Source organism: Gopherus evgoodei, chromosome 17 (assembly GCF_007399415.2).
Source record: "Gopherus evgoodei ecotype Sinaloan lineage chromosome 17, rGopEvg1_v1.p, whole genome shotgun sequence".
Taxonomy (NCBI): domain Eukaryota; kingdom Metazoa; phylum Chordata; order Testudines; family Testudinidae; genus Gopherus; species Gopherus evgoodei.
Window position 1 is genome coordinate 189,923 of NC_044338.1, and position 23,849 is coordinate 213,771.

The window sequence follows — 23,849 nt, forward strand, 5'->3', positions numbered from 1 at the left end:
AAGGGAAGGGTGAAAGCCTCTCTTAGGCATGGACTTCGGAGGTTCAACACCTGGAGGCTGAATTTGAACAGCCAGAGAGGAGGGCTGTTAGAGGGGCCCAGTGCGGGGCTGCAAGGATTATGGGTGCCTTGAGGGAGCAATTTGAGGCTGAAAGGTACCAGTAATGTCTGGTGCCCTGCACGGGAGTGAAGTGCAGTGGTTCCAATGTTAGCAGGAATCTGTGTTTGCTACGCTGAATTGCAGTGCTTGTTGCTTTCCTGGGCTAAGGTATCTTTTACTTTATGCAACAATAAAGAATGTTTTCAAAACAAAAAAAAATCCATTTATTGAAAAGAAACCCAATTGCTTGGGAAACAGGGCAAGGGGGTGGGGTGTGGAACGGTAGAATCACAGATTTGCATATGTCCTGTTATCATACTCAGCCTTCCTATCCGGAGTGCTGTGCAATGAGTGCTGCACTTCAGGATGGTTCTACTGCATGGTGATGGGGATTGAGCGCAGTGGGTAAGGGTCACAATTTGCAGGGATGAGTGGTGAAGCTACAGGTGTTAGAGGCAGCTGATGGCGATAAGAACCTGGATGTTGGGGAAAGCGGGTTGGAGGTGACATGGGGGCACAAGGGAAAGAGTTTTGGGACAAGGGCTGCAGGGGGGAGTGGGCACAGTAGTGCTCCGCCTGCATGGCTGCGAGCACCTGGATCAAGTCTGCTTGGTGCTTCATTATGCTTATCAGTCAATCTGTGCTTTGCTGCCAGAGCTCCACGCTTTTGTGCCAGCGATCCATATTCTGCTGGCAGATCCTCCTTTCACACTCCCTCCGCTCCTGTGCTTTTAGATTCTTAAGTAACTGCTGCATTACTTCATGCAGCATGTCATCTTTGCTTCTACGTGGCCTCTTCCTGATTCTTTACAGTCTCTCGGCCAGTGATAACACAGACGGCTGAGATCTGAAGATTGCATCTGTAAAGGCAAAATGCAACACGGAGGGCTTGGCTACACTCGAAACTTCAAAGCACTGCCGCGGGAGCACTGCCGTGGCAGCGCTTTGAAGTGTGAGTGTGGTCGCAGCGCCAGCGCTGGGAGAGCTCTCCCAGCGCTGCACGTACTTGACCTTCTCATGGGAATTAGCTTGCAGCGCTGGTAGCCACGCCCCCAGCGCTGCAGGGCTGTTTACATTGGCGCTTTACAGCGCTGTATCTTGCAGCGCACGGGTGTGTGTTTTTTCACACCCCTGAGCGAGAAAGTTGCCGTGCTGTAAAATGCCAGTGTAGCCAAGGCCTTAGAGGCAGCATTGTTCACCACCAGACAGAGCAATGCTTCCCCTGTACTTAAGGAGAGCAAGCACAGTCTACACAATAGCATAATTTGCCTGTCTCAAATTGAGCGCACATAACCCATAGGATCCCCAAAATGGTTAGTAAGCACAGGGTCAAGGGGGATTGTTTGTTTCATGGCTGTACTTTCCTCTGGGTTTCTGTGCCTTGGGGAGAGCCAAGAGGTGCAGGGGGCCCCTATGCTGAACCCTATGACTGGAGCTGGGACTGGACAGCTTCTTCCCCCTCAAACACTGGTGAGGTCCAGCACCTTGCCATTGCTCCATACTGGGGATTGCCTGGCACGTGGAGGTATAGTCACCTGGAAAGACTTGCTGAGAGCACTCCACGCCTGGCTGAGCAAACAGGAAGGGGATTTTAAAAATTCCCAGAGAATTTAAAGGGCAGGTCTGACGGTTGGTCACCTAAGGGCGAGGGCAGGGCAGTAGAGTTCAAACTGATGACCAGAGTGGCTAGAACAGGCATTGTGGGACACTTTTGGAGGCCAGTCAGAGTGCATTAACAGACCAGGGCATCCACACTGGCGCCGCGGTGCTCCAACAGGGGCATATCAAATGTTATTCCACTCACTGAGGTGGAGTACTAGGAGCGCTCTACGTGCCTTGCCAGTGTGGACACGTCAGTTGGAGCACACTGGGCTGCTTTAATGTGCCCTAACTCGCAAGTGTAGCCATACTCCTGCCTTGGTCCAGTATAGTCAGAGTTCAGCCTTCTAACTGCCTATTTACTGTTCATCACGTTAGGGATTCTCAACCTTGTTCTTTCTGAGGCCCCCCATCATCCTATTAAAAACTGCACGGCCACCTTGTGCCACAACTGTTTTTCTGAATATAAAAGCAAAGACCAGCGTTAAGGGGCAGCAAGCAGGACAACGTCCCGGAGCCCCATGCCACATGGGGCCCCATGAAGCTAAGTTGCTTAGGCTTCAGCTTCAGGCCCGGGTGGAGGGGCTCAGGCCTCTGGGCTTCAACCCCTGTTGGTGTGGCTTCAGCTTTCTGTCCTGGACCCCAGCAAGTCTAATGCCAACCCAGCTTGGCGTATCCCCTGAAACCTGCTCGTGGCCCCCCAGAGGGTCCCGGTCTCCTGGTTGAGAACTACTGCATTATGTGATGAGTCTCCCTGAATCTAGTTAGTATTTATTTACAACTTTTAAAATACATACCTGTGCCTAGAGAAGGCAAGCCCTGAGGTAGTTTTAAAAACTGAAAAATAAGATAAAGTATATTGGGGAAAATGACTTTGCTGTAGTTAAGAACTTCTGTGTCTTCTTTCCCCTCTTTTTTCATTTTGACTGTTTGGTGAAGTTATGATCTTTGATACTGTCCAAAAGAAGTTGGACTCTCATACACAAATGCTAGTTCTTATCTAAATTGGATTATTCTTCCTATTTTTAGCATTTGGAATTGAATATTTCTTGTATCCCTTTATACTATTACATCTTCTTTGCTAATCTTTGCTTTTTTTTCCCTCCTCTTTCCCCATCCTCCACCCCAGGTTGAGACCGAGCTGAAATTAATCTGTTGCGACATTCTGGATGTACTGGACAAACACCTCATTCCAGCAGCTAACACGGGCGAGTCCAAGGTTTTCTATTATAAAATGTAGGTGACTTGTGGGGTTTGGGCAAGTGCCATCCTTATAGTTTCATAAAATATTGAAGTGAAATCAGTACCGGTAAATAGGTACTGCTTATAGAGTGGAAACTTAGTTCTCTCCACACTGTCCTACCATTTTTGCCTGCTTCAAGAAATAAGATGCTGATTTGGTCATTGTGCCCAGTCAGTCCTTGTGTTGAACACCAAGAGGCTCAGTGACTAATTGTGATGGTACATTTTCTCATGGATGCCTGCCAACTAGAGAAACTGTATTTAGATCACCAAATAGCACTCAAGTGGAAGCAAATTTTAATTACTAACACTTGTAATTGGTCTTGAACAAGTGATACAGAATGAAAGGCTATTTACCCCCATTAGCAACCCACTGAACCATTCAGTGCTTTGTGTGTAATATGTAAAAGCTAGGTTAATAGAACACACCTAAATATTTAAATCAAGGAATGCCAACATTAAAATTGCATGTCTAACTTAAGTTCAGCCCCTTGTGCATACCCATCATGATAGTTGCTAATTCTTATATAGTTTTTAAGAAAAAAAGTATAATACCATGCAATTCTTTCTTAAATATAGATGTATAGAATTGTGTAGTATTTTTCAATTATAGTTATAAGTAATTTTAATTTTTTGTAAACTTTCACTTAGTTTTTAAATGAATTTTAACTTTTCCAGTGTTCATTCACTATCCATCTTCTTTTTACCCATCCACATAACCTTTCTGTGATGGAGACAGCTTGCTACAAGCTTAGGTGGATTGCAAAAATTAGGGAAGTTCATTATTGCTGTATTTGTGTTTTATACTTCGAGTGCTTGCTCATATCCATTCCAGTTAGGTATGCGCGTGCTGCGTGCACATTCATCGGAGATTTTTACCCTAGCAACACTCGATGGGCCGGCAGGGCGCCCCCTGGAGTGGCACCACAACGGTGCCAGATATATACCCCTGCCGGCCCCTCCCCTCCTCAGTTCCTTCTTACTGCCCGTGTTGGTCGTTGGAACAGTGGAGCGCAGCTTAGCTGATCACCACCACCCTAGCAATTCACTTGTTTCTGTTGTATTTGTGTATATAGTTCGATTTATATCAGTATAGTTAGTGTTTAGTTGTTAGTTCTGTAGTAGTTATTGTAGATAAGAGAGATCGAGGTCTAGCCCCTTTTCCCTCCCCCAGTACCAGGGCCCATGCCTGGTTCACTGGGCTTCAGACCGTGCTCAGCCTGTCATAGGCCGATGCCCACAGGAGACCCTCATGACTCCTGTCTTAAGTGCCTGGGTGAATCCCACCTGACGGACAAGTGCCGCCTCTTTAAGGCGTTCAAGCCCTGGACTAAAAAAAAAAGGGACATTCACCTAAAACAACTACTGATGGAGGCACCGTTGACTCCCCAGTCCTTGGCACCGTCAGCGGCATCGGGAGCAAGTGCCTCCTCAGCACCAGAGTGCACTCCAACAGCGAAGGCTCCTCGACATCAGCCATCACCGGCTCAAGCTTCTACCTGGCACCGTTCACTCTCACCACAGAGCAAGAAGCACAAGCCTCCTGCGGCTGCTATATCTATACCGCAGTCTGAGCGCTTAGCTAAGTCGGACCGCCTGGCACTGTCAACTGCCGCGGCACCGACGTCCTCCACACCGTTGATTCCAGACTCGCTGGAGCCGTCGAGTCCGGTGCTCACCAACTCCCCAGCACGCACTGTGGGTTGAGCTTGTCGTGCCCTCCACTCTGGAGACATTTTTCACAGCACGGGACTTGATTGCCTTGACGGAGCCTGAGCTGCCTCAACCCCCGGCGCTGCCGGTGCAGGTTCCTCAGTCTTTAGGCAAGCTGGCCCTCATGAGACCTTCTTCGCCCGGTACCACAGAACGTCACCGGTCCCGATCCAGATCCCGCAGGCATTCCCGGTCCCGCCATCGATCCCGGTCCCACGGCTGCTCGCAGTCCCAGTACCGTTCCCCATCGAGGTACCGGTCGTACTCATGGCACCGCTCGAGGCCCCGGTCGCCGTCCAGATACTACCGGCACCGCTCCAGATCTTGGCACCACTTGCGGCACCGGACTTCTCGCAGCCGATCTCGGCACGGCGATTCCAGACACCAGTCGACCTCCTGGCACCGCACTGATCGCAGGTCCCGGTCCCACTCCCGGCATCGTCAAGACTCTCGGTACCGTTCTCCGGCACCGCGTAGGGACGGTTCGATTGGACGCAGAGACCTACATCAAACGGTCTCCGCCTCCCCCGTGGCCGTCTCGTCATCCGTCGACCTCCTCCCATGCAGACCCTGCATCATACGAGGATTCGGATAACCACCAGGGACCTCATCAGTGGCCCTTTTGGACACCTTGGGCCTACCACCAAACCCAAGGTGATCCGCATATACCATCGGGCGCCAGAGACCACACTGAGCAGACCTCCCCCACTGGGTACGAAGGAATCTCCTACACACATGCCAGACCCTCAAGATCCGCCGCCTCAGGACATCCCCCAAGACCCACGGGTTCCCGGGGTTTCATCCTCTTCCTCCCCAGATGAAGCAGTGGTGGGGACGTCTACATCTGGACCGCCCCCAATCGACCTCAGGTCACACCAGGACCTTCTGCACTGCGTCGCCCTCAGTATCAACTTGCCTGTAGAGGAAGTTCCTGAGGTGGACGACCCGGTTGTCAGTATACTGTTGGCGGAGGCTCCAACCAGGGTGGCCCTCTCTTTCATCCACTCGATACAGGCTAGAGCGGATACCATCTGGCAATCCCCGGCATCCATACCGCCCACAGCCAGAGAGGTTGAACGTAAATACATGGTGCCTTCAAAGGGGTACGAGTACCTGTATGTACACCCCCCTTCTTGTTCATTGGTTGTTCAATCCGTCAATGAACGGGAGCACCATGGCCAGCAAGCCCCTGCTCCTAAATCAAGGGAAGCCAGGCGAATGGAGAAAGATCTATTCCGCGGGAGGCCTCCAGCTCAGGGTGGCGAACCAGCAAGCCCTCCTGAGAAGGTACAGTTATAACACCTAGGAGGCAGTAGGGAAGTTTGGTAGAACTTGTCCTGCAGGACTCCCGCCAAGAATTCACAGCTCTCCTGGAGGAAGGGAAAAAAGTTGCGTGGACCTCCCTCCAAGCCTCACTGGATGCCGCCGATTCGGCAGCTAGAACCGTCGCCTCTGGGATTGCCATGCAGTGTATATCGTGGTTGCAAGTGTCAGGCCTGCCACCTGAGCTCCAGTACACAATACAGGACCTACCCTTTGATGGCCAGGGCCTTTTCTCCCAGAAGACGGAGCCTTGCCTACAGAATCTGAAGGACAATTGCGTAATCATGCGTTCGCTGGGAAAGCATACGCCACAGACTCGGACGATCTTTCCAGTCGCAACCTCAGCACCCCTGCCCCCCGCCTCGGCCAAGGCAAGACTTCACCAGAAGGCGAGGTCGTACCTCTCGCAGACGACAGTCTGGACCTCAGGGGAGTAACAATGCTGGTCCCACCAAGCCACTGGTGGGACCGAAGCCAAACTTTTGAGGGTGCGCCCGAGAGCACTGTACCAATGATGTCCCAGGATCCATTTCAGTTCGCCAACCGCCTTGCCGCATTCCTCTCTGCATGGTCCTAGCTGACTTCGGACCTTTGGGTCCTCCGCACGGTGGAGTCTGGCTACGGCCTTCATTTATTTCAACCCCTCCTGCTCACCCTCCCTCCTCTTCCCTCTTCAGGGACCCGTCTCACAAGCAACTCCTTCTGCAGGAGGTTTCGAGGCTCCTTGTGATGGGAGCTATAGAGGAGGTTCCGGAGGAATTACGGGGCAAGGGGTTCTATTCCAGATATTTCCTAATTCCCAAGGCAAAAGGGGGCCTCCGGCCTATCCTGGACCTGCGAGGACTGAACAAATTCATGAGAGAGTTGAAGTTCCACATAGTGTCGCTAGGGACCATCATCTCTTCCCTAGATCCCAGAGATTGGTACGCTGCTCTCGACATGAAGGACGCATATTTCCACATCGCGATTTACCCTCAGCACAGAAGGTACTTACGCTTTGTGGTGAATCGTCAACATTACCAATTTGCAGTCCTCCCCTTTGGCCTCTGTTTGGCCGCTCGAATATTCACAAAGTGTATGGCGGTAGTCGCCGCCTCCCTCCGCCATCGTCGAATACACATCTTCGCATACCTCGACGACTGGCTTATTCGAGGGACCTCCGATGCTCAGATCACCACTCATGTAAATGTCATCAAGGGCCTATTCACCCGTGTAGGCCTGATTATCAACCTGGACAAATCCGTTCTGCTACCTTCGCAGAGGATAGAATTAATAGGGGCCATGCTGGACTCCAATCGTGCATTGGCCAGCTTGCCCCCACAGTGCTTTCAGACTATAGTCTCGCTTATACAGCGACTAAAAAGCTTCCCAACAACTTCTGTCTGCACCTGCCTCGGCCTCCTCGGTCACATGGCTGTGTGCACCTTCGTTACAAAGCACGCGAGACTGCGCATGCGTCCTCTCCAGACTTGGCTCGCCTCAGTCTACCGTCCACACAGGGATGCCGTAGACATGATAATCACGGTTCCACCAAGCGTTCTGGGCTCCCTGGACTGGTGGCTGACGCCCTCCCTGGTGTGTGTCGGGCATCCGTTCCATCCGGCACAGCCCTCGATGTCTCTGACAACAGACGCTTCCTCTCTCGGCTGGGGTGCTCACTTAGGGCACCTTTGCACCCAGGGCCTTTGGTCTTTTCAGGAGCTGTCGCTTCACATTAATGTCCGCGAACTGAGAGCAGTCCGACTGGCATGCCAGACCTTCCAGCATCACCTACAGGGCCGTTGTGTTGCAGTTTTCGCAGACAACACAACTGCCATGTATTGCATAAACAAGCAGGGAGGGATGCAGTCTTCTTCCCTTTGTCAAGAGGCGATGCGACTGTGGGACTTCTGCATAGCCCACTCGATAGACCTGGTAGCCTCCTTTCTCCCAGGAGTCCAGAATTCTCTCGCGGATTACCTAAGCAGATCCTTCCTGTCCCACGAGTGGTCCATCCGTCTGGACGTCCTCCTTTCAGTATTCCAGAAGTGGGGCTTTCCTCAGGTAGACCTCTTTGCCTCCCGAGAGAACAGGAAATGCCAGGCGTTCTGCTCCGTGCAGGGTCGCTCCCCAGGCTCCCTCTCAGACGCGTTCCTAATTCCCTGGGAAGGTCATTTACTTTTATGCCGTTCCACCCTTTCCCCTAATCCACAGAGTCCTGCTCAAGCTCCGCAGGGACAGGGACAGGCTAATCCTGATCGCTCCGGCGTGGCCCAGGCAGCACTGGTACACATGCTGCTCGACCTATCTCTAGCGAACCTGATACCTCTGCCGCTCTACCCGGACCTGATAACACAGGACTTTGGCAGACTTCACCACCCAGACCTGCAGTCCCTCCACCTAACAGCATGGCTGCTGTCTGGCTAAACCAATCCGAATTGCGCTGTTCCACCCCGGTGCAACAGGTCCTCCTGGGAAGCAGAAAGCCTTCCACGCGGGCAACATATCTCACCAAGTGGAAGCGCTTCTCCCATTGGTGCACCCAGCGTAACCTTACTCTCGCAGGCGTATCGGTCCCCATTATCTTGGACTATTTATGGTACCTCAAGGAGCAGGGCCTGGCGCTCTCTTCGATAAGGGTGCATCTGGCCGCGATTTTCACCTTCCAGCCTGGGGAATCCGGCAGTTCGATCTTCTCTCACCCTATAGTTTCTAGGTTCCTTAAGGGCTTGGAGTGACTCTACCCTCCGGTTAAGCGCCCTTCCCCTACCTGGGACCTCAACCTTGTACTAGCTAGGCTCACGGGTCCTCCCTTTGAGCCGTTAGCCACATGCTCGCTGCTGTACCTGTCCTGGAAGACGGCCTTCCTCGTCGCTATCACCGCGGCCAGACGAGTATCGGAGCTTCGTGCTTTGATGGTAGACCTCCCGTATATGATCTTCCACAAGGACAAGGTACAGCTGCGGCCACACCCGGCTTTCCTTCCTAAGGTGGTCTCTGCCTTCCACATTAATCAAGACATTTTCCTACCAGTCTTCTTCCCAAAGCCGCATACATCGCACCGGGAACAACAACTACATACCCTGGATGTCCGCCCGATCCTCGCCTTTTACATTCAGAGGACCAAACCCTTCAGACGCTCTCCTCGGCTATTGGTAGCGGTCGCGAAGCGCATGAAAGGCATGCCTGTCTCTTCCCAGAGACTCTCATTCTGGGTGACCTTCCTGTATCCGGACATGCTACGACTTGGCCCGCGTTCCGACTGGCCATCTCACTGCCCACTCTACTCTGGCGCAAGCCTCGTCTGCCGCTTTCCTGGCCCACGTTCCTATCCAGGAAATATGTCGCGCAGCTACCTGGTCTTCCGTCCATACCTTTGCATCCCACTATGCACTGGTCGAGCAGTCTAGAGACGATGCCGCCTTTGGCTCAGCGATCTTACATTCCGCAACGTCTCACTCCAACCCCACCACCTAGGTAAGGCTTGGGAATCACCTAACTGAAATGGATATGAGCAAGCACTCGAAGAAGAAAAGACGGTTACTCACCTTTGTAACTGTTGTTCTTCGAGATGTGTTGCTCATATCCATTCCACACCCGCCCTCCTTCCTCACTGTCGGAGTAGCCAGCAAGAAGGAACTGAGGAGCGGAGGGGCCAGCAGGGGTATATATCCGGCACTATAGCGGTGCCACTCCAGGGGGCGCCTTGCTGGCCCACTGAGTGTTGCTAAGGTAAAAATCTCTGACGAACGTGCATGCGGCGTGCGCACACCTAACTGGAATGGATATGAGCAACACATCTCAAAGAACAACAGTTACAAAGGTGAGTAACCGTCTTTTATAGTTTTCATATATCTTCATGGACTGTCTGGAATACTCAGTAGTATATCATGTTACATATGTATCTGAGGTAATCTGAACTGAATGAGATGGAGCTAGGTAAGAGTGTCGTCAGCATATTGTAAAGGAACTTTAAGCCTGATCTCTTTACTAACCGTCCTAATGGCCTCGTTTATGTTGACTAGGATGTATGACAAAGTAAGCCCTAGGGATAGGAGAGCCGTTGCCTCCTGCTACTCTCTGAGCTTGAGGAATGAAACCACTTAAGGGCAGACCCATCCACTCTTAATAGAATATGTAGATAGATCAGAACATTTATGACATCAGAGGTAGCTAATGTCAGCATGAACACCTGAATCTTTATCCATCACTGAGAAGGAATTGAGCACTGTAGTGTAGACTTTTGCTAAAGTGATGGGAGGGAGGGTTTTTCCATTGCTGTAATAAATCCATTCCATGGAGAGGTGGCAGTTAGGTCAACACAAGGATTTTTCATTGATCTAGTTGCATCTACAGTAGGGGTTAGGTCAACCTAACTATAATTACATAGGGTGTTGATCAGACCTCCGTGTATGATACTGACCAGTGGGTGAGTCTCCATTTTGTGTTATCAAGCATTTCCTGCGACTTGTGAAAAGGTCCAGGATGGCTTCTCTAATGGTGGAATGTTCTTCTTTCTGGACTCGAAAATTGTCTCAGTAACTTGAACTTCAGTGAAACATATTCAGTGTTTTTTAAGAGTCGTGTAGTTTTAGTTACTTCAAAAAGTGACACAGGACTTGCTGCTTCACATTTTTTTCCATGGCTTATTGTCTTACATTCTTAAAAAGCACGTACGTTGTATTTTCTAGACATATATCTATAGTAAATGCCCATGCTATACCAATTTATTAATGTACAATTATTAACAACAGTAACTGTTTTTTTTTTCAACAGCTAATGTGAAATCAAGGAATCCTGAATCTGTGCTTTTTATTCTTTCAGGAAAGGGGACTACCACAGGTACCTGGCTGAGTTTGCCACAGGAAATGACAGGAAGGAGGCTGCAGAGAATAGCCTGGTGGCTTATAAAGCAGCTAGTGATATTGCAATGACAGAACTTCCGCCAACACATCCCATACGCTTAGGTCTTGCTCTCAACTTCTCTGTATTCTACTATGAAATTCTTAATTCCCCTGACCGTGCCTGCAGGTAAGTAATGTCTAAGAAGACTGGAAGGCTTCTTTAAAATATAAAACCAGCTACAGGGTAGCACATATAGCTTGTAAATTTGAATAACTGCACCAGGGCTGCTAACGAGGAGTTTTGCAAGGGAGTTTGGAAGGGGGCAAGGTTCACTTGCTGTTCTTTAAAACCTGTAAACTAAACTACATTCAAAACTTCTTGATTTAAACAAAGTCCTTTCATGAGCTAGGTAGCTGCAGGAGACAATGCAGGCAGAAGCCCAGCAGCAGAGTGGGGGCTATCCAGTTTATTGGTCTGAGTGTTACATGTATGATTACCTGCCCTGTGGGTGGGTGGTGTATGTGTGTATTTGGTGTAACAAGCCCCTGCCCCTCAGAGACCACGTACGGGCTTTGGAGGCCAGGGTGGCAGAACTGGAGGAGCTAAGGGGGCCAGAGAGGTATGTTTATGAATTTTTCCAGGACACTGTAGAATTATCCCACCTTCAGTCAGACAGCCCCTGTGCTGTTGAGGAGGATGAGAGGCCCAGGGAAGCAGAACAGTCAACAGGAGCAGAGGGAAACCTTCCCATAGCTGGGACCACCTTCCAAATGGTGTTAGGGTATCCTCTTGCACTGATATTACCTCTGGGGGGGAGGGAACTCCAGTCACTAGGGAAAGGCAGGTATTAATAATGGGACATTTCGATCATTAGAAACATAAATAGTTGTGTTTGTGATGACTGGGTGAACCGTATGGTGACTTGCCTGCCTGGTGTGAAGATTGCAGATCTCTCTAGGCATCTGGATAGACTTTTATGTGTAGTGCTGGAGAGGAGCCAGTGGTCATGGTACATGTAGGAACCAATGACATAGGGAGGGGTTGGAGAGATGTCCAAGAGGCCAAATTTAGGCTGATAGGGAAGAGACTGAAATCCAGGACCTCTATGGTGGTGGTCTCAGAAATGCTCCCAGTTCCATGTGCAGGACCAGGTAGGCAGTCAGAGCTTCAGAGTCCCAATGCATGGATGAGACGATAGTGTAGAGCGGAGGGGTTTAGATTCACTAGAAAATGGGGAAACTTTTGGGATTGGGGGAGCCAATACAGGAGAGAGGTGCTCCACCTAAACCAAAGTGGAACCAGACTGCTGACACTTAACATTTAAAAAGGTTGCAGAGCAGTTTTTAAACTAGGAGATGGGAGAAAGCCGACTGCTGCAGAGACACACATGGATTGGACAGAGACTTCTCTTAGAGGAGAGTCTATTGATAGAGATTTTCTTCGTTATAGTCAGGAGCAGAGAATGGAAGAGGATAATGTAAGGGCCAGATCAGCCGAGAAACATTCACATAAAGAATCGGACACATCAGTAAACAGTGACAAGTTTTTAAAGTGCTTGTACACAAATGCTAGAAGTCTAAATAATAAGATGGGTGAACTAGAGTGCCTTGTGATAAAGGGGAATATTGATATAATAGGCATCACAGAAACCTGATGGACTGAGGACAGTCAATGGGACACAATCATTCCAGAGTACAAAATATATCAGAAGGACAGAACAGGTCATGCAGGGAGCAGAGTGGCACTATATGTGAAAGAAAATGTAGAATCAAATGAAGTAAAAATCTTAAGTGAATCCGCATGTTCCATAGAATCTCTATGGAAGTACTTTCGTGCTCTAATAAGAATATAACATTGGGGATCTATTATCGACCACCTGACCAAGACAATGATAGTGATGATGAAATGCTAAGGGAAATTAGACTATCAAAATTAAGAACTCAATAACAGTGAGGGATTTCAATTATCCCCATATTGACTGGGAACATGTCACCTCAGGATGAAATGCAGAGACAAAATTTCTCAATACTTCAAATGACAGCTGCTTGGAGCAGCTGGTACAGGAACCTACAAGGGGAGAGGTAACTCTCGATATAGTCCTGAGTGGAGCACAGGAGCTGGTCCAAGAGGTAACTGTAACAGGACCACTTGGAAATAGTGACCATAATATAATAACATTTAACATCCCTGTGGTGGGAAGAACATCTCAACAGCCCAACATTGTGGCATTTAATTTAAAAAAGGGGAACTATGCAAAAATGAGGAGGTTAAACAGAAATTAGAAGGTACAGTGACTAAAGTGAAATCCCTGCAAGCTGCATGGATGCTTTTTAAAGAAACCATAAGAGGCCCAACTTAAATGTATTTCTCTCCCCCTACCCCCCCATTAAGAAACACAGTAAAAGAGCTAAAAAAGAGCCACCGTGGCTTAACCATGTAACAGAAGCAGTGAGAGATAAAAAGACTTCCTTTAAAAAGTGGAAGTCAAGTCCTAGTGAAGTAAATAGAAAGGAGCATAAACGTTGCCAAATAAAGTGTAAAAATGTAATAAGAAAAGCCAAAGAGGAGTTTGAAGAACGGCTAGCCAAAAACTCAAAAGGTAATAAGAAAATTATTTAAGTACATCAGAAGCAGAAGGTCTGCTGAACAACCAGTGGGGACCCTGGATGATCAAGATACAAAAGGAGTGCTTAAAGATGATAGTCATTGTGGAGAAACTGAACAAATTCTTTGCTTCACTCTTCACAGCTGAGGATGTTAGGGAGATTTCCAAACCTGAGCCGGCTTTTGTAGGTGACAAATCTGAGAAACTGTCACAGATTGAAGTGTCACTAGAGGAGGTTTTGGAATTAATTGGTAAACTTAACATTAGCAAGTCACTGGGACCAGATAGCATTCACCCAAGAGTTCTGAAAATTCAAATGTGAAGTTGCGGAACTATTAACTATGGTTTGTAACCTGTCCTTAAAACCGGCTTCTATACCCAATGACTGGAAGATAGCTAATGTAACACCAGTATTTAAAAAGGGCTCTAGAGGTGATCCCAGCAATTACAGACTGGTAAGTCTTAATGTCCGTACCGGGCAAATTAGTTGAAACAATAGTAAAGAATAAAATTATCAGACATCTAGAACAACATAAATTGTTGGGCAAAAGTCAATCTATTAGAGTTCTTTGAAGAAGTCAGCAAACATGTGGACAAGGGGGATCCAGTGGACATAGTGTCCTTGGATTTCCAGAAAGCCTTTGACAAGGTCCCTCACCAAAGGCTCTTAGGTAAATTAAGTTGTCGTGGGATAAAAGGGAAGGTCCAGTCATAGATTGAGAACTGGTTAAAAGATAGGGAGCAAAGGGTAGGAATAAATGGTGAATTCTCAGAATGGAGAGGGGTAACAACTAATGGTGTTCCCCTAGGACCAGTCCTATTCAACTTAAATGGTCTGGAGAAAGGGGTAAAAAGTGAAGTGGCAAAGTTTGCAGATGATACTAAACTGCTCAAGATAGTTAGGACCAAAGCAGACTCTGAAGAACTTCAAAAAGATCTCACAAAACCAAGTGATTTGGCAACAAAATGGCAAATAAAATTTAATGTGGATAAATGTAAAGTAATGCACACTGAAAAAAATAACCCCAACTGTACATACAATATAGTGGGGGCTAATTTACCTACAACGAATCAGGAAAAAGATCTTGACATTGTACAGAGGCGGTCAAAAAAGCAAACAGGATGTTAGGAATAATTAGAATACTGCATTCAGATGTGGTCTCATCTCAAAAAGATATACTGGCACTAGAAAAGGTTCAGAAAAGGACAACTAAAACGATTAGGGGTTTGGAACGGGTCCCATATGAGGAGAGAGTAAAGAGGCTGGGACTTTTCAGCTTGGAAAAGAGGAGACTAAGGGGGGATATGATAGAGGTATATAAAATAATGAGTGATGTGGAGAAAGTAGATAAGGACAAGTTATTTACTTACTTCCATAATACAAGAACTAGGGGCCACCAAATGAAATTAATGGGCAGCAGGTTTGAAACAAATACAAGGAAGTTCTTCACACAGCGCACAGTCAACTTGTGGAACTCCTTGCCTGAGGTGGTTGTGAAGGCTAGGACTATAACAGCATTTAAAAGAGAACTTGAAAAATTCATGGAGTTTAAGTCCATTAATGGCTATTAGCCAGGATAGGTAAGGAATGGTGTCCCTAGTCTCTTTGTCAGAGGGTGGAGATGGATGGCAGGGGAGAGATCAATTACTTGTTAGGTTCACTCCTTCTGGGTCACCTGGCATTGGCCACTGTCGGCAGACAGGATACTGGGCTAGATGGACCTTTGGGTCTGACCTAGTATGGCCATTCTTATGAGCAATATGCTGGGTTTCCTTGTTTTCTGCTGTATATAAGTTGAAAAGCTTTCTAATAAATTAACCACATAGGCACAGAAGAGAAGCTTTGAAACTTCACCCAGTGTTAGGGCTCTGCCTTATGCATCTTTAAGTCATTCAAGAGTTGGCGAGCATTCAAGGAGTCCAGATACATTTAATTTATTTGGGAGAAACAAAAGTGACAAAGCAGAGAGTGGTAAACTAATTTGTAAAAATCTGAACTTTTCAGGGATGAATACTTAAAAGAGGGCTGTCAAGCGATTAAAAAAATTAATCACAATCACGCTGTTAATAGAATACTATTTATTTAAATATTTTTGGATGTTTTCAGATGTTTTCAACATTTTCAGATATTGATTTAAATTATAACACAGGATACAAAGTGTACAGTGCTCACTTCATATTTATTTTTTACAAATATTTCCACTGTAAAAAACAAAAAATAGTATTTTTCAGTTCAGCTAATACAAGTACTGTAGTGCAGTCTCTTTATCGTGAAAGTTGAACTTACAAATGCAGAATTATGTACAAAAACCCCTGCATTTAAAAGTAAAACTTTAGAGGCCTACCAGTCCACTCAATCCTATTTTTTGTTCAGCTAGTTGCTCAGACAGACAAGTTTGTTTACATTTGCAGGAGATTATGCTGCCTGCTTCTTGGTCACAATGTCATCTGAAAGTGAGAACAGGTGTTTGCAGGCACTGTTGTAGCTGGCATCGCAAGATAATTACGTGGTAGATGTGCTAATGTTTCATATGTCCCTTGATGCTTCAACCACCATTCCAGAGGACATGCGTCCATGCTGATGACAGGTTCTGGTAGATAACAATCCAAAGCAGTGCGGACTGACATGTTCATTTTCATCGTCTGAGTCGGATGCCACCAGCAGAAGGTTGATTCTCTTTTTTTGGTGGTTCAGGTTCTGTAGTTTTCTCATCAGAGTGTTGCTCTTTTAAGACTTCTGAAAGCATGCTTCTCCGTACCTCGTCCCAAGTATCATCAGCATGGAAGCATGTGATCTGGAATGGTGGCCGAAGCATGAAGGGGCATACAAATGTTTAGCATATCTGGCATGTAAATACCTACAATTAGGGATGTAAAATGTTAACCAGTAAGCATTAGTCTACTGGTTAACCTGCCTTAACCATTAACCTCTAAGCCGGCCAGAGGGGCCACAGCTGCACCACCTGGCTGGAGCAGTGCTGCCTGACACTCGCAGCCCTGGCCAGTTGGCCCTTTAATTGGTTAACTGTTTAAAGGAAATATTTTTAATAGTTTAAATAGTTAACTTTGTAAATGGTATTTACATCCATATTTGAAATGTGGGCTACTAAAGTCCCGTGCAAACAGCTTTTCTTACTTTCTGATGCCATTGCAAATAAGTTGGCAGCATCATCCCCTGTAAACATAACCATAACAAAAAAAAAACAAAAACAACAAAACTTGCTTGTCTTAGCGATTGGCTGAAAGAGAAGTAGGACTGAGTGGACTTGTAGACTCTAAAGTTGTGTTCTTTGTTTCTGAGTGCAGTTATGTAAAAAAAAATCTACATTTGTAAATTACACTTTCACGATAAAAGGTGGCACTGCAGTCGTATTTTTCAATTATCATACTGTCTTATTTTTACAGTGAAAATATTTGTGTAAAATAGTATAAAGTGAGCAGTGTACACTTTTGTATTCTGTATTGTAATTGAAATTAGTCTATTTGAAAATATAGAAAAACATCCAAAAACATTTAATACATTTCAGTTGGTATTCTGTTGTTTAACAGTGCAATTTTAAAAAAATTAATCAGCGGATTAATTTTTTGAGTTAATCGAATGAGTTAACTGTAATTAATTGACAGCCCTAACTTAAAGCAATTACAATTTTAATTAAAGGCCATTAAATCTATTTTCAAGTTTACTAATGAAGCAGGAAGCATTATCTTTATTTTCAATATACTGCAGGATATAGTGTGTAAGGGGGTGGCCCTGGCTGGAGCTCCCTTGTGTGCCAGGCCATGGCACAACCTGTGTGCCTGCCTTAGTTCCCCTTTCAGAATCCCTAGTAACTCCATTTCATGCTGTCCTGCTTAAACCGCCCTCCTTGGAACCAGTTTATGATAACATTGTACAAATGGTCCAGAATACCCCAACCCATAGTCCACTAGTCACCACAGTGCAAGTAGTCACTAAAATCCCTAGACACCTTCCCCCTCAATGTGATGTGTACACCAGTGTCTTCAGCCACCCCTGGACTCTCAGTTCTCTTCTGCCCCTGTGCCAGGACAGCCACATCAGCCCTTCCAGCTAGAGGGCAACCCCACTCTTCTCAGTGGGAATGCCCACAACCTCTCTGCTGATAGCTCATCTTTACCTTAAGAGCATCCTTCACTCCTCTGGCCCTCCCATTGTTTCCCTTGGATCCAGCTTTCTGGTGTGGAGATGTCAACAAGTAAGCTTCTCTGCTGCTCGCCTGTCTTCAACCCTTGTCTTTGGCTGTGTTAGAGCCAGCAAGCACCTCCCTCTGCTGCTGTCTGGCATCTAGCCCTGGATCAAGGATGCTAACCAACAAACCTCTCTTGCTGTTTGTTTGCCTTGAGTCTTCTCTTAGGAACTACATACAGTCTTCTGGGTCTGGCAGCTCACCTGTCCCTTTCCCAGCTGACTCGGTGGGTGCTGTTAAGTGAGCCCTCACTGAGTAGGTCTCTTCTCCTTAGGTCCTAGGTACCCTCTTTTAAGCTCAGTTGGAGTTAGCAGATGAGGCACAGGAGCATTGGCTCTTACCTTATTAAAGGCCCAGTGTCACCCTGTGACATAGCATCCAAGTGACTTTGAAGTCAATGGGACATAAGCTCTTAAGTATTTAGGTGCTTTTGAAAATTTTACCCAAAACCGGTAGCTGTAGTCTCATTACTGAACTAAAAAATCTTGTTCGTTCAGTGAAACAAGTTAAGCTAGATACCTCTATAGGTGTTTGTTTTATGACATCTTATATATTAATCTGATATTTGTAGGTTGGCAAAAGCAGCATTTGATGATGCTATTGCAGAACTGGATACACTGAGTGAAGAAAGTTATAAAGACTCTACACTTATCATGCAGTTGTTACGTGATAACCTGACACTATGGACTTCAGATATGCAGGGTGATGGTAAGTAGACACCTGCTCTAAAATGCTGCTCCACTCTTTATCTCCCAAAAAAATCAAGTTAAGCTAAAGGAGACCTGCAGGCATGTAGATGTGGGGTGGATTTGGACTTGTGCACCTTTTTGTTTGATTGTGTTTTCCTTACAGCTTACAATAGCGAATTTCTATCTTCCCTTCTTATGTTGGATGACTTCATGGAGATTAAATTAGTATACATAGGGAGTTTTTCTTAACCCTTAATTGAAGGGATGATATGTTGAATCCTTAAGAGAGGTTTTCTCCCTGTTAAATTAAAATATTTGGTTTCAGCAATAACCCATTTGAGGACAGAAGTTATTTTTAATTTAATCAGGTTTAATTTCCTTGGTGCTTGTCATCTTTCCAGTTGTTCATAGTCCATAAACCTCAACTTCTAATAAGTCTAGCAGGAAGACCAGTCGTCTTTCCCTTCCCCCTTAAGTTCCCTACTATCACCATTATTCAGGGTTTTTCTACAGTTTAAAACAAACAAACCCCAAAATACAAGCCTCCTATTTTTCCTCTTCAGGTCAGTGTTAATATCTGCATAGGCATTTGGATTCATGGTGAATGACTTTGTTCATGGAGGAATGAGTAAATGTTCCTAGTAGGACTGTCAAGCAATTAAAAAAAAAAATTGCGATTAATCGCACAATTGTGCTATTAATAGAATACCATTTATTGAAATATTTTTAGATGTTTTCTACATTTTCAAACGTTTTTAATTACAACACAATACGAACTGTACAGTGCTCTTTATATTTTTATTACAAATATTTATGCTATAAACAAAATAAATAGTATTTTTCAATTCACCTCGTACAAGTACTGTAGTGCAATCTCTCTAGTGAAAGTGCAACTTAACAAATTTTAGTTTTGTTACATAACTGCACTCAAACAAAACTATGTATAACATTTGTAGCTGGTGTCACAAGATGTTTGTGGCAGATGTGCTAAAGATCCATATACCTCTTCATGCCTCGGCCATCGTTCCAGAGGACATGCTTCCATGCTGATGAGTCTCATTAAAAAAATGTTAATTACATTTGCAGCTGAACTCCTTGAGGGAGAATTGAATGTCTCCTGCTCTGTTTTACACACATTCTGCTATAGATTTCAAGTTTATAGTAGTCTTGGATGATGACTCAGCACATGTTTGTTTTTAAGAATGCATTCACTGCAGATTTGACAAAATGCAAAGAGAGTACCTGTGACGGGTTGGGTCACAGAAACCCCCTTGGGACTGCCACCTGATCTGCTAGGACTACCTGTAAGCCTGTTTTCCCTGGCAGCTTGGGACTTCAGTACCTTGCCTGGTTGTGCCAGACACACTAGCTGGCTACAAACATAGACCCACGTCTGAACCATGTCCTCCACAAGCTGCAGGCTTAACTGAAAACAGCTTAAGTACTACTGTCTCCAACACCCAGATACCCCGCTCCCAATGGGATCCAAACCCCAAATAAATCCGTTTTACTCTGTATAAAGCTTATACAAGGTAAACTCATAAATTGTTCACCCTTTAACACTGATAGAGATGCACTGCTGTTTTCTTCCCCAGGAATTAATTGCTTGCTCTGGGTTAATAAGCAAAAAGTGATTTTATTAAGTATAAAAAGTAGGTTTTAAGTGGTTCTAGGTAATAACCAAACCAAGTAAGTTACCAAGCAAAATAAAATAAAACACGCAGGTTTAAGCCTAATACAGTAGGAAACTAAATGCAAGTAAATCTCGCCCTCAGAGATGTTCCAATAAGCTTCTTTGACAGACTAGACTTCCTCCTAGTCTGGGTCCAGCAATCACTCACCCCTGTAGTTATTGTCCTTTGTTCCACTTTCTTTCAGGCATCTCTTCGGGGTAGAGAGGCCATCTCTTGAGTCAGCTGAAGACAAAATGGAGATGTTTCCAGGGGCTTATATGGTATCTCTCTTGTGGGTGAAAACCCCCCTCTTCCCTGTATAGAAACACAGCTACAAGATGGAGTTTTGGAGTCATATGGTCAAGTCACATGTCCATGCATGACTCAGTTCTCTACAGGCCGATGCCATTGCCCATATGCTAGTTTGAAAGTTCCCAGGAAAGCTCAGATGTGGATTGGTGTCTCTCAAGGTCCATTGTTAGTTAAGTACTCCCAATTCCTTGAATAACCCCTTCACACTATATTGACCAAATCTGCCTTAAGTACTTCCTGCAGCAAACACTTTAAATACAAACATAGAGCCAATACTCATAACTTCAGATATAAAAATGATACCTGCATATGAATAGGATGAATACATTCAGTGGAACGTAACCTTTGCAAAGATACGTTACGTGGCCTATCTACTGTAAAACATATTCCAGTTATGTCATATTTACACTCATAAGCATGTTTCTATAAAACATTATGGGGTGCAGTGTTACGGTACTAATGTGAGATTTGTAAAGATAGGTACAGCACTCGACCCAAGATTTAAGAACCCTGAAGTCCCTTCCAAAATTTGAGGGATGAAGTGTGGAGCATGGCTTTCAGAAGTCTTAAAAGAGCAACACTCTGATGTGGAAACTGCAGAATCCAAACCACCAAAAAAGAGAATCAAGCTTCTGTTAGTGGCATCTTTAGCTATCTTTAGAAATTTCACATTGGTACCTTCTTTGCATTTTGTTAAATCTGCAGTGAAAGTGTTCTTGAAATGAACAACATGGCTAGGTCGTAATCCGAGACTCATATAACATGAAATATATGGCAAAATGTGGGTCAAACAGGAGACCTACAACTCTTCCCCCAAGGAGTTCAGTCACAAATTTAATTCATGTATTTTTTTAATGTGTCATCAGCATGGAAGCGTGTGCTTTGGAATGGTGGCCGAAGCATGATGGGACATATGAACGTTTAGCATATCTGACATGTAAATTCCTTGCAATGCTGGCTCCAAAAGTACCATGCATCTGTTCTCACTTTTCAGGTGACATTGTAAATAAGAAGCGGACAGCATATCTCACATAAATGCAGAGTTTTTTTTCTTAGCAATAGGCTGAACAAGAAGTAGGACTGAGGGGACTTGTCAGCTCTCTAAATTTTGCATTATTTTGGTTTTGAGTGCAATTGTTTTTAAAAAAAAAAAAAATCTGTAAGTTGCACTTTCTTGATAGATTAGTATGAAGTGAATTGAAAAATACTTTCTGTTATCTGTACAGGGCAAATAATTGTGATAAAAATATAAATTGAGCACTGTACCTTTTTTATTCTGTTGTAATTGAAATCAATATATTTGAAAATGTAGGAAACATCCAGAAATATTTATTACATTTCAGTTAGTATTCTTTTTAACAGGGCTATTAAAACCTGCAGTTAATCACAATTAATTTTTTGAGTTAATCGTGTGAGTTAATTGCAATTGATTGATAGTCTTATTTACTAGCAGTGGTGGTAGTGATTAATTTGGTGATGGTATTCCCTTAAAAATAAAAAATTGAGTGCCCCAACAGCATTGTGCTTGGGTGTAGAGCATTGATTAGTTGTTCTTTTTCACAAGGATTAAAGAGGTTTATCTTGGTATCCTAGCCAGATTCATATTTTTAAGTGTTTGTTGGAGGGTACAATCTTTTGAGCCACAGGGCTCTTTTTTTGATCAAGGGAAGGAAGCAGTATGTCTGAGCTAAATACAGGTTGGGACATACTGATAAACTGAAACCATAACATGTGTTGGAGTTGGTCACTTGAAATGAAGTGGGCAGTCATGTTAGATTGTTATCCATAAAGGGTTTGAAGTGGATAATTAAGGGGCAGTAGGTGGTGTGGTCTGTTAAATTGTTGTAATGAGCCATAAGACCAGTGTCCCTCTTAAATCCATGTTTTCTTGTGTCTAGCAGAGCTATGAATTCAAGTTCCCAGGCTTGTTTTTTGAAAGGTGTTCTGCAGGTTTCCCCTGAGAAGTATTGAAAGGTTAGGTATGGAGTGATCGCTTTGAAAAGTGTTCACCCACCAGTGATAGTGGTTTTTGTCTTCTATAATTTTTCTGTGAGAGCTCATTCTAGAGCATAGTGATTGTCTGGTTTCACCCATATAGTTGTTGTTGGGGCATTTGGTGCACTGGATGAGGTATACCACATGTTGTGATAAGCATGTGTAGGACCCGTTAATATTGAAAGGTGTATTGTGGGGCAGTATTGATCATTGTAACTGTAGAGATATGTCTGCAGGTTTTGCATCTGTTGCAGCAGGGTTTGATGCCACTTTGAGTTGTCTCCTGGTATGTGAGAAACTTGCTTCTAATATTGAACTTTGTAAGGTTGTTCTGTTGATAGTAATCCTTTTTCCTCAGTACTTGCCTCCATGTGCATGGGCCTGGAAAATCGTGCAAGTAGCATCTGTTGGTCCATCCCTGTGCTCTGGTTCTTCTCATGCTCTGCACAGAGGCTATAAGGGGAGGTGTGGACTGGCTCCCTCTTCAGTTCCTCCTTACCACCACCACATGGCCTGAGCTGGAATTCTGTGTCTGGAACTATCCTCTCATTGTCTTCATTCCTGTAAATATAATTGTGTATACTTCTACTGTTTTTATATTTTACTGTAGCTGAGTTTGTCCTCACCCTGGGGACTTTCTGTGCCCACTTTTGGGCGTACCACTATGCATAAAATTCTGGAATTCTGTAACTGGCACCTGCCCTTGCTCTTTGTTAGTGACTACCTTTGGTGCCTTCAGCTTGCTCATACCTCAGTCAGGCACAGTATCTGTCACTCCTTTCCATTCCGGAGCAGAGATGGACGAGAGCTCTGAGTGAAGTTCCTCAGGGAGAAAGCCAGGAGACTATCAGTGACATCCAGTCGGTGGAGATTCCCCCTTCATCTCAGCTGTGGTCCTCAAACAGCACACCCTCCGAACATAAGCTCTGGAGCAGAGACTGGATCAGGTCTATCTGCAGACTGTCTCTTGGGCTCCTCATGAAACTAGGGAGTGCTTTCATAGGCATAAAATCAGATTCCCCCATAAACCTGCTTGAAGAGAAGGATCCCTCACTAACTTTTTCCAAGTTGGATGAGCCTTTGCACACAGGTCCCAACCATGAAGGGAAAATGTGCAGGAGTAAAGCTCCAATGGTACTAACCTTGGTAACAAACACCAGTGCTGGCTGTGACCTCTAACTAACTGAAGGACTGACGACTGTAACAACCAAAAGCTCCAACTGAGCTGCTCTTTCTTTCTCCTTGGTACTGGACTGACTCTGTAAAGACCCACTGACCACTAAGTCTGACATGGCATGGGATCTGACAGAACCAACAACTGAGACCCTTGTATCCCTGGATTGGCTGAGATCCTCTGGGATAATATATGTATCTTTGCACTCCTGGACCTACAATCTCTTCTACTTTTGTGCCTAGTCCTTCTCAGGGAAACCCCAGAAGAGGATACAACCTCAAGGAGAAAGATGGATTAGGAAAGTAATCTGTGAGCCAGGGCTTCCTCACCAGCTCTGATAGTGGTACTGAATGAAGCTGGATCCAGCCTTCCCATTGGCTGAAACAGATGTCAAGA

General features: G+C 45.3%; 1 protein-coding gene across 1 annotated transcript in view; it reads left to right on the top strand.

Annotated features, from left to right (window-relative positions):
* The window catches only part of YWHAE (tyrosine 3-monooxygenase/tryptophan 5-monooxygenase activation protein epsilon), a 72,962-nt gene that overhangs the window by 37,713 nt on the left and 11,400 nt on the right, over positions 1–23,849 (top strand). The window contains exons 3-5 of the mRNA XM_030536361.1: positions 2,828–2,934; positions 10,780–10,986; positions 18,182–18,318. Coding sequence (XP_030392221.1) covers positions 2,828–2,934; positions 10,780–10,986; positions 18,182–18,318 — 451 coding nt within the window. The remainder of the gene's footprint in view (positions 1–2,827; positions 2,935–10,779; positions 10,987–18,181; positions 18,319–23,849) is intronic.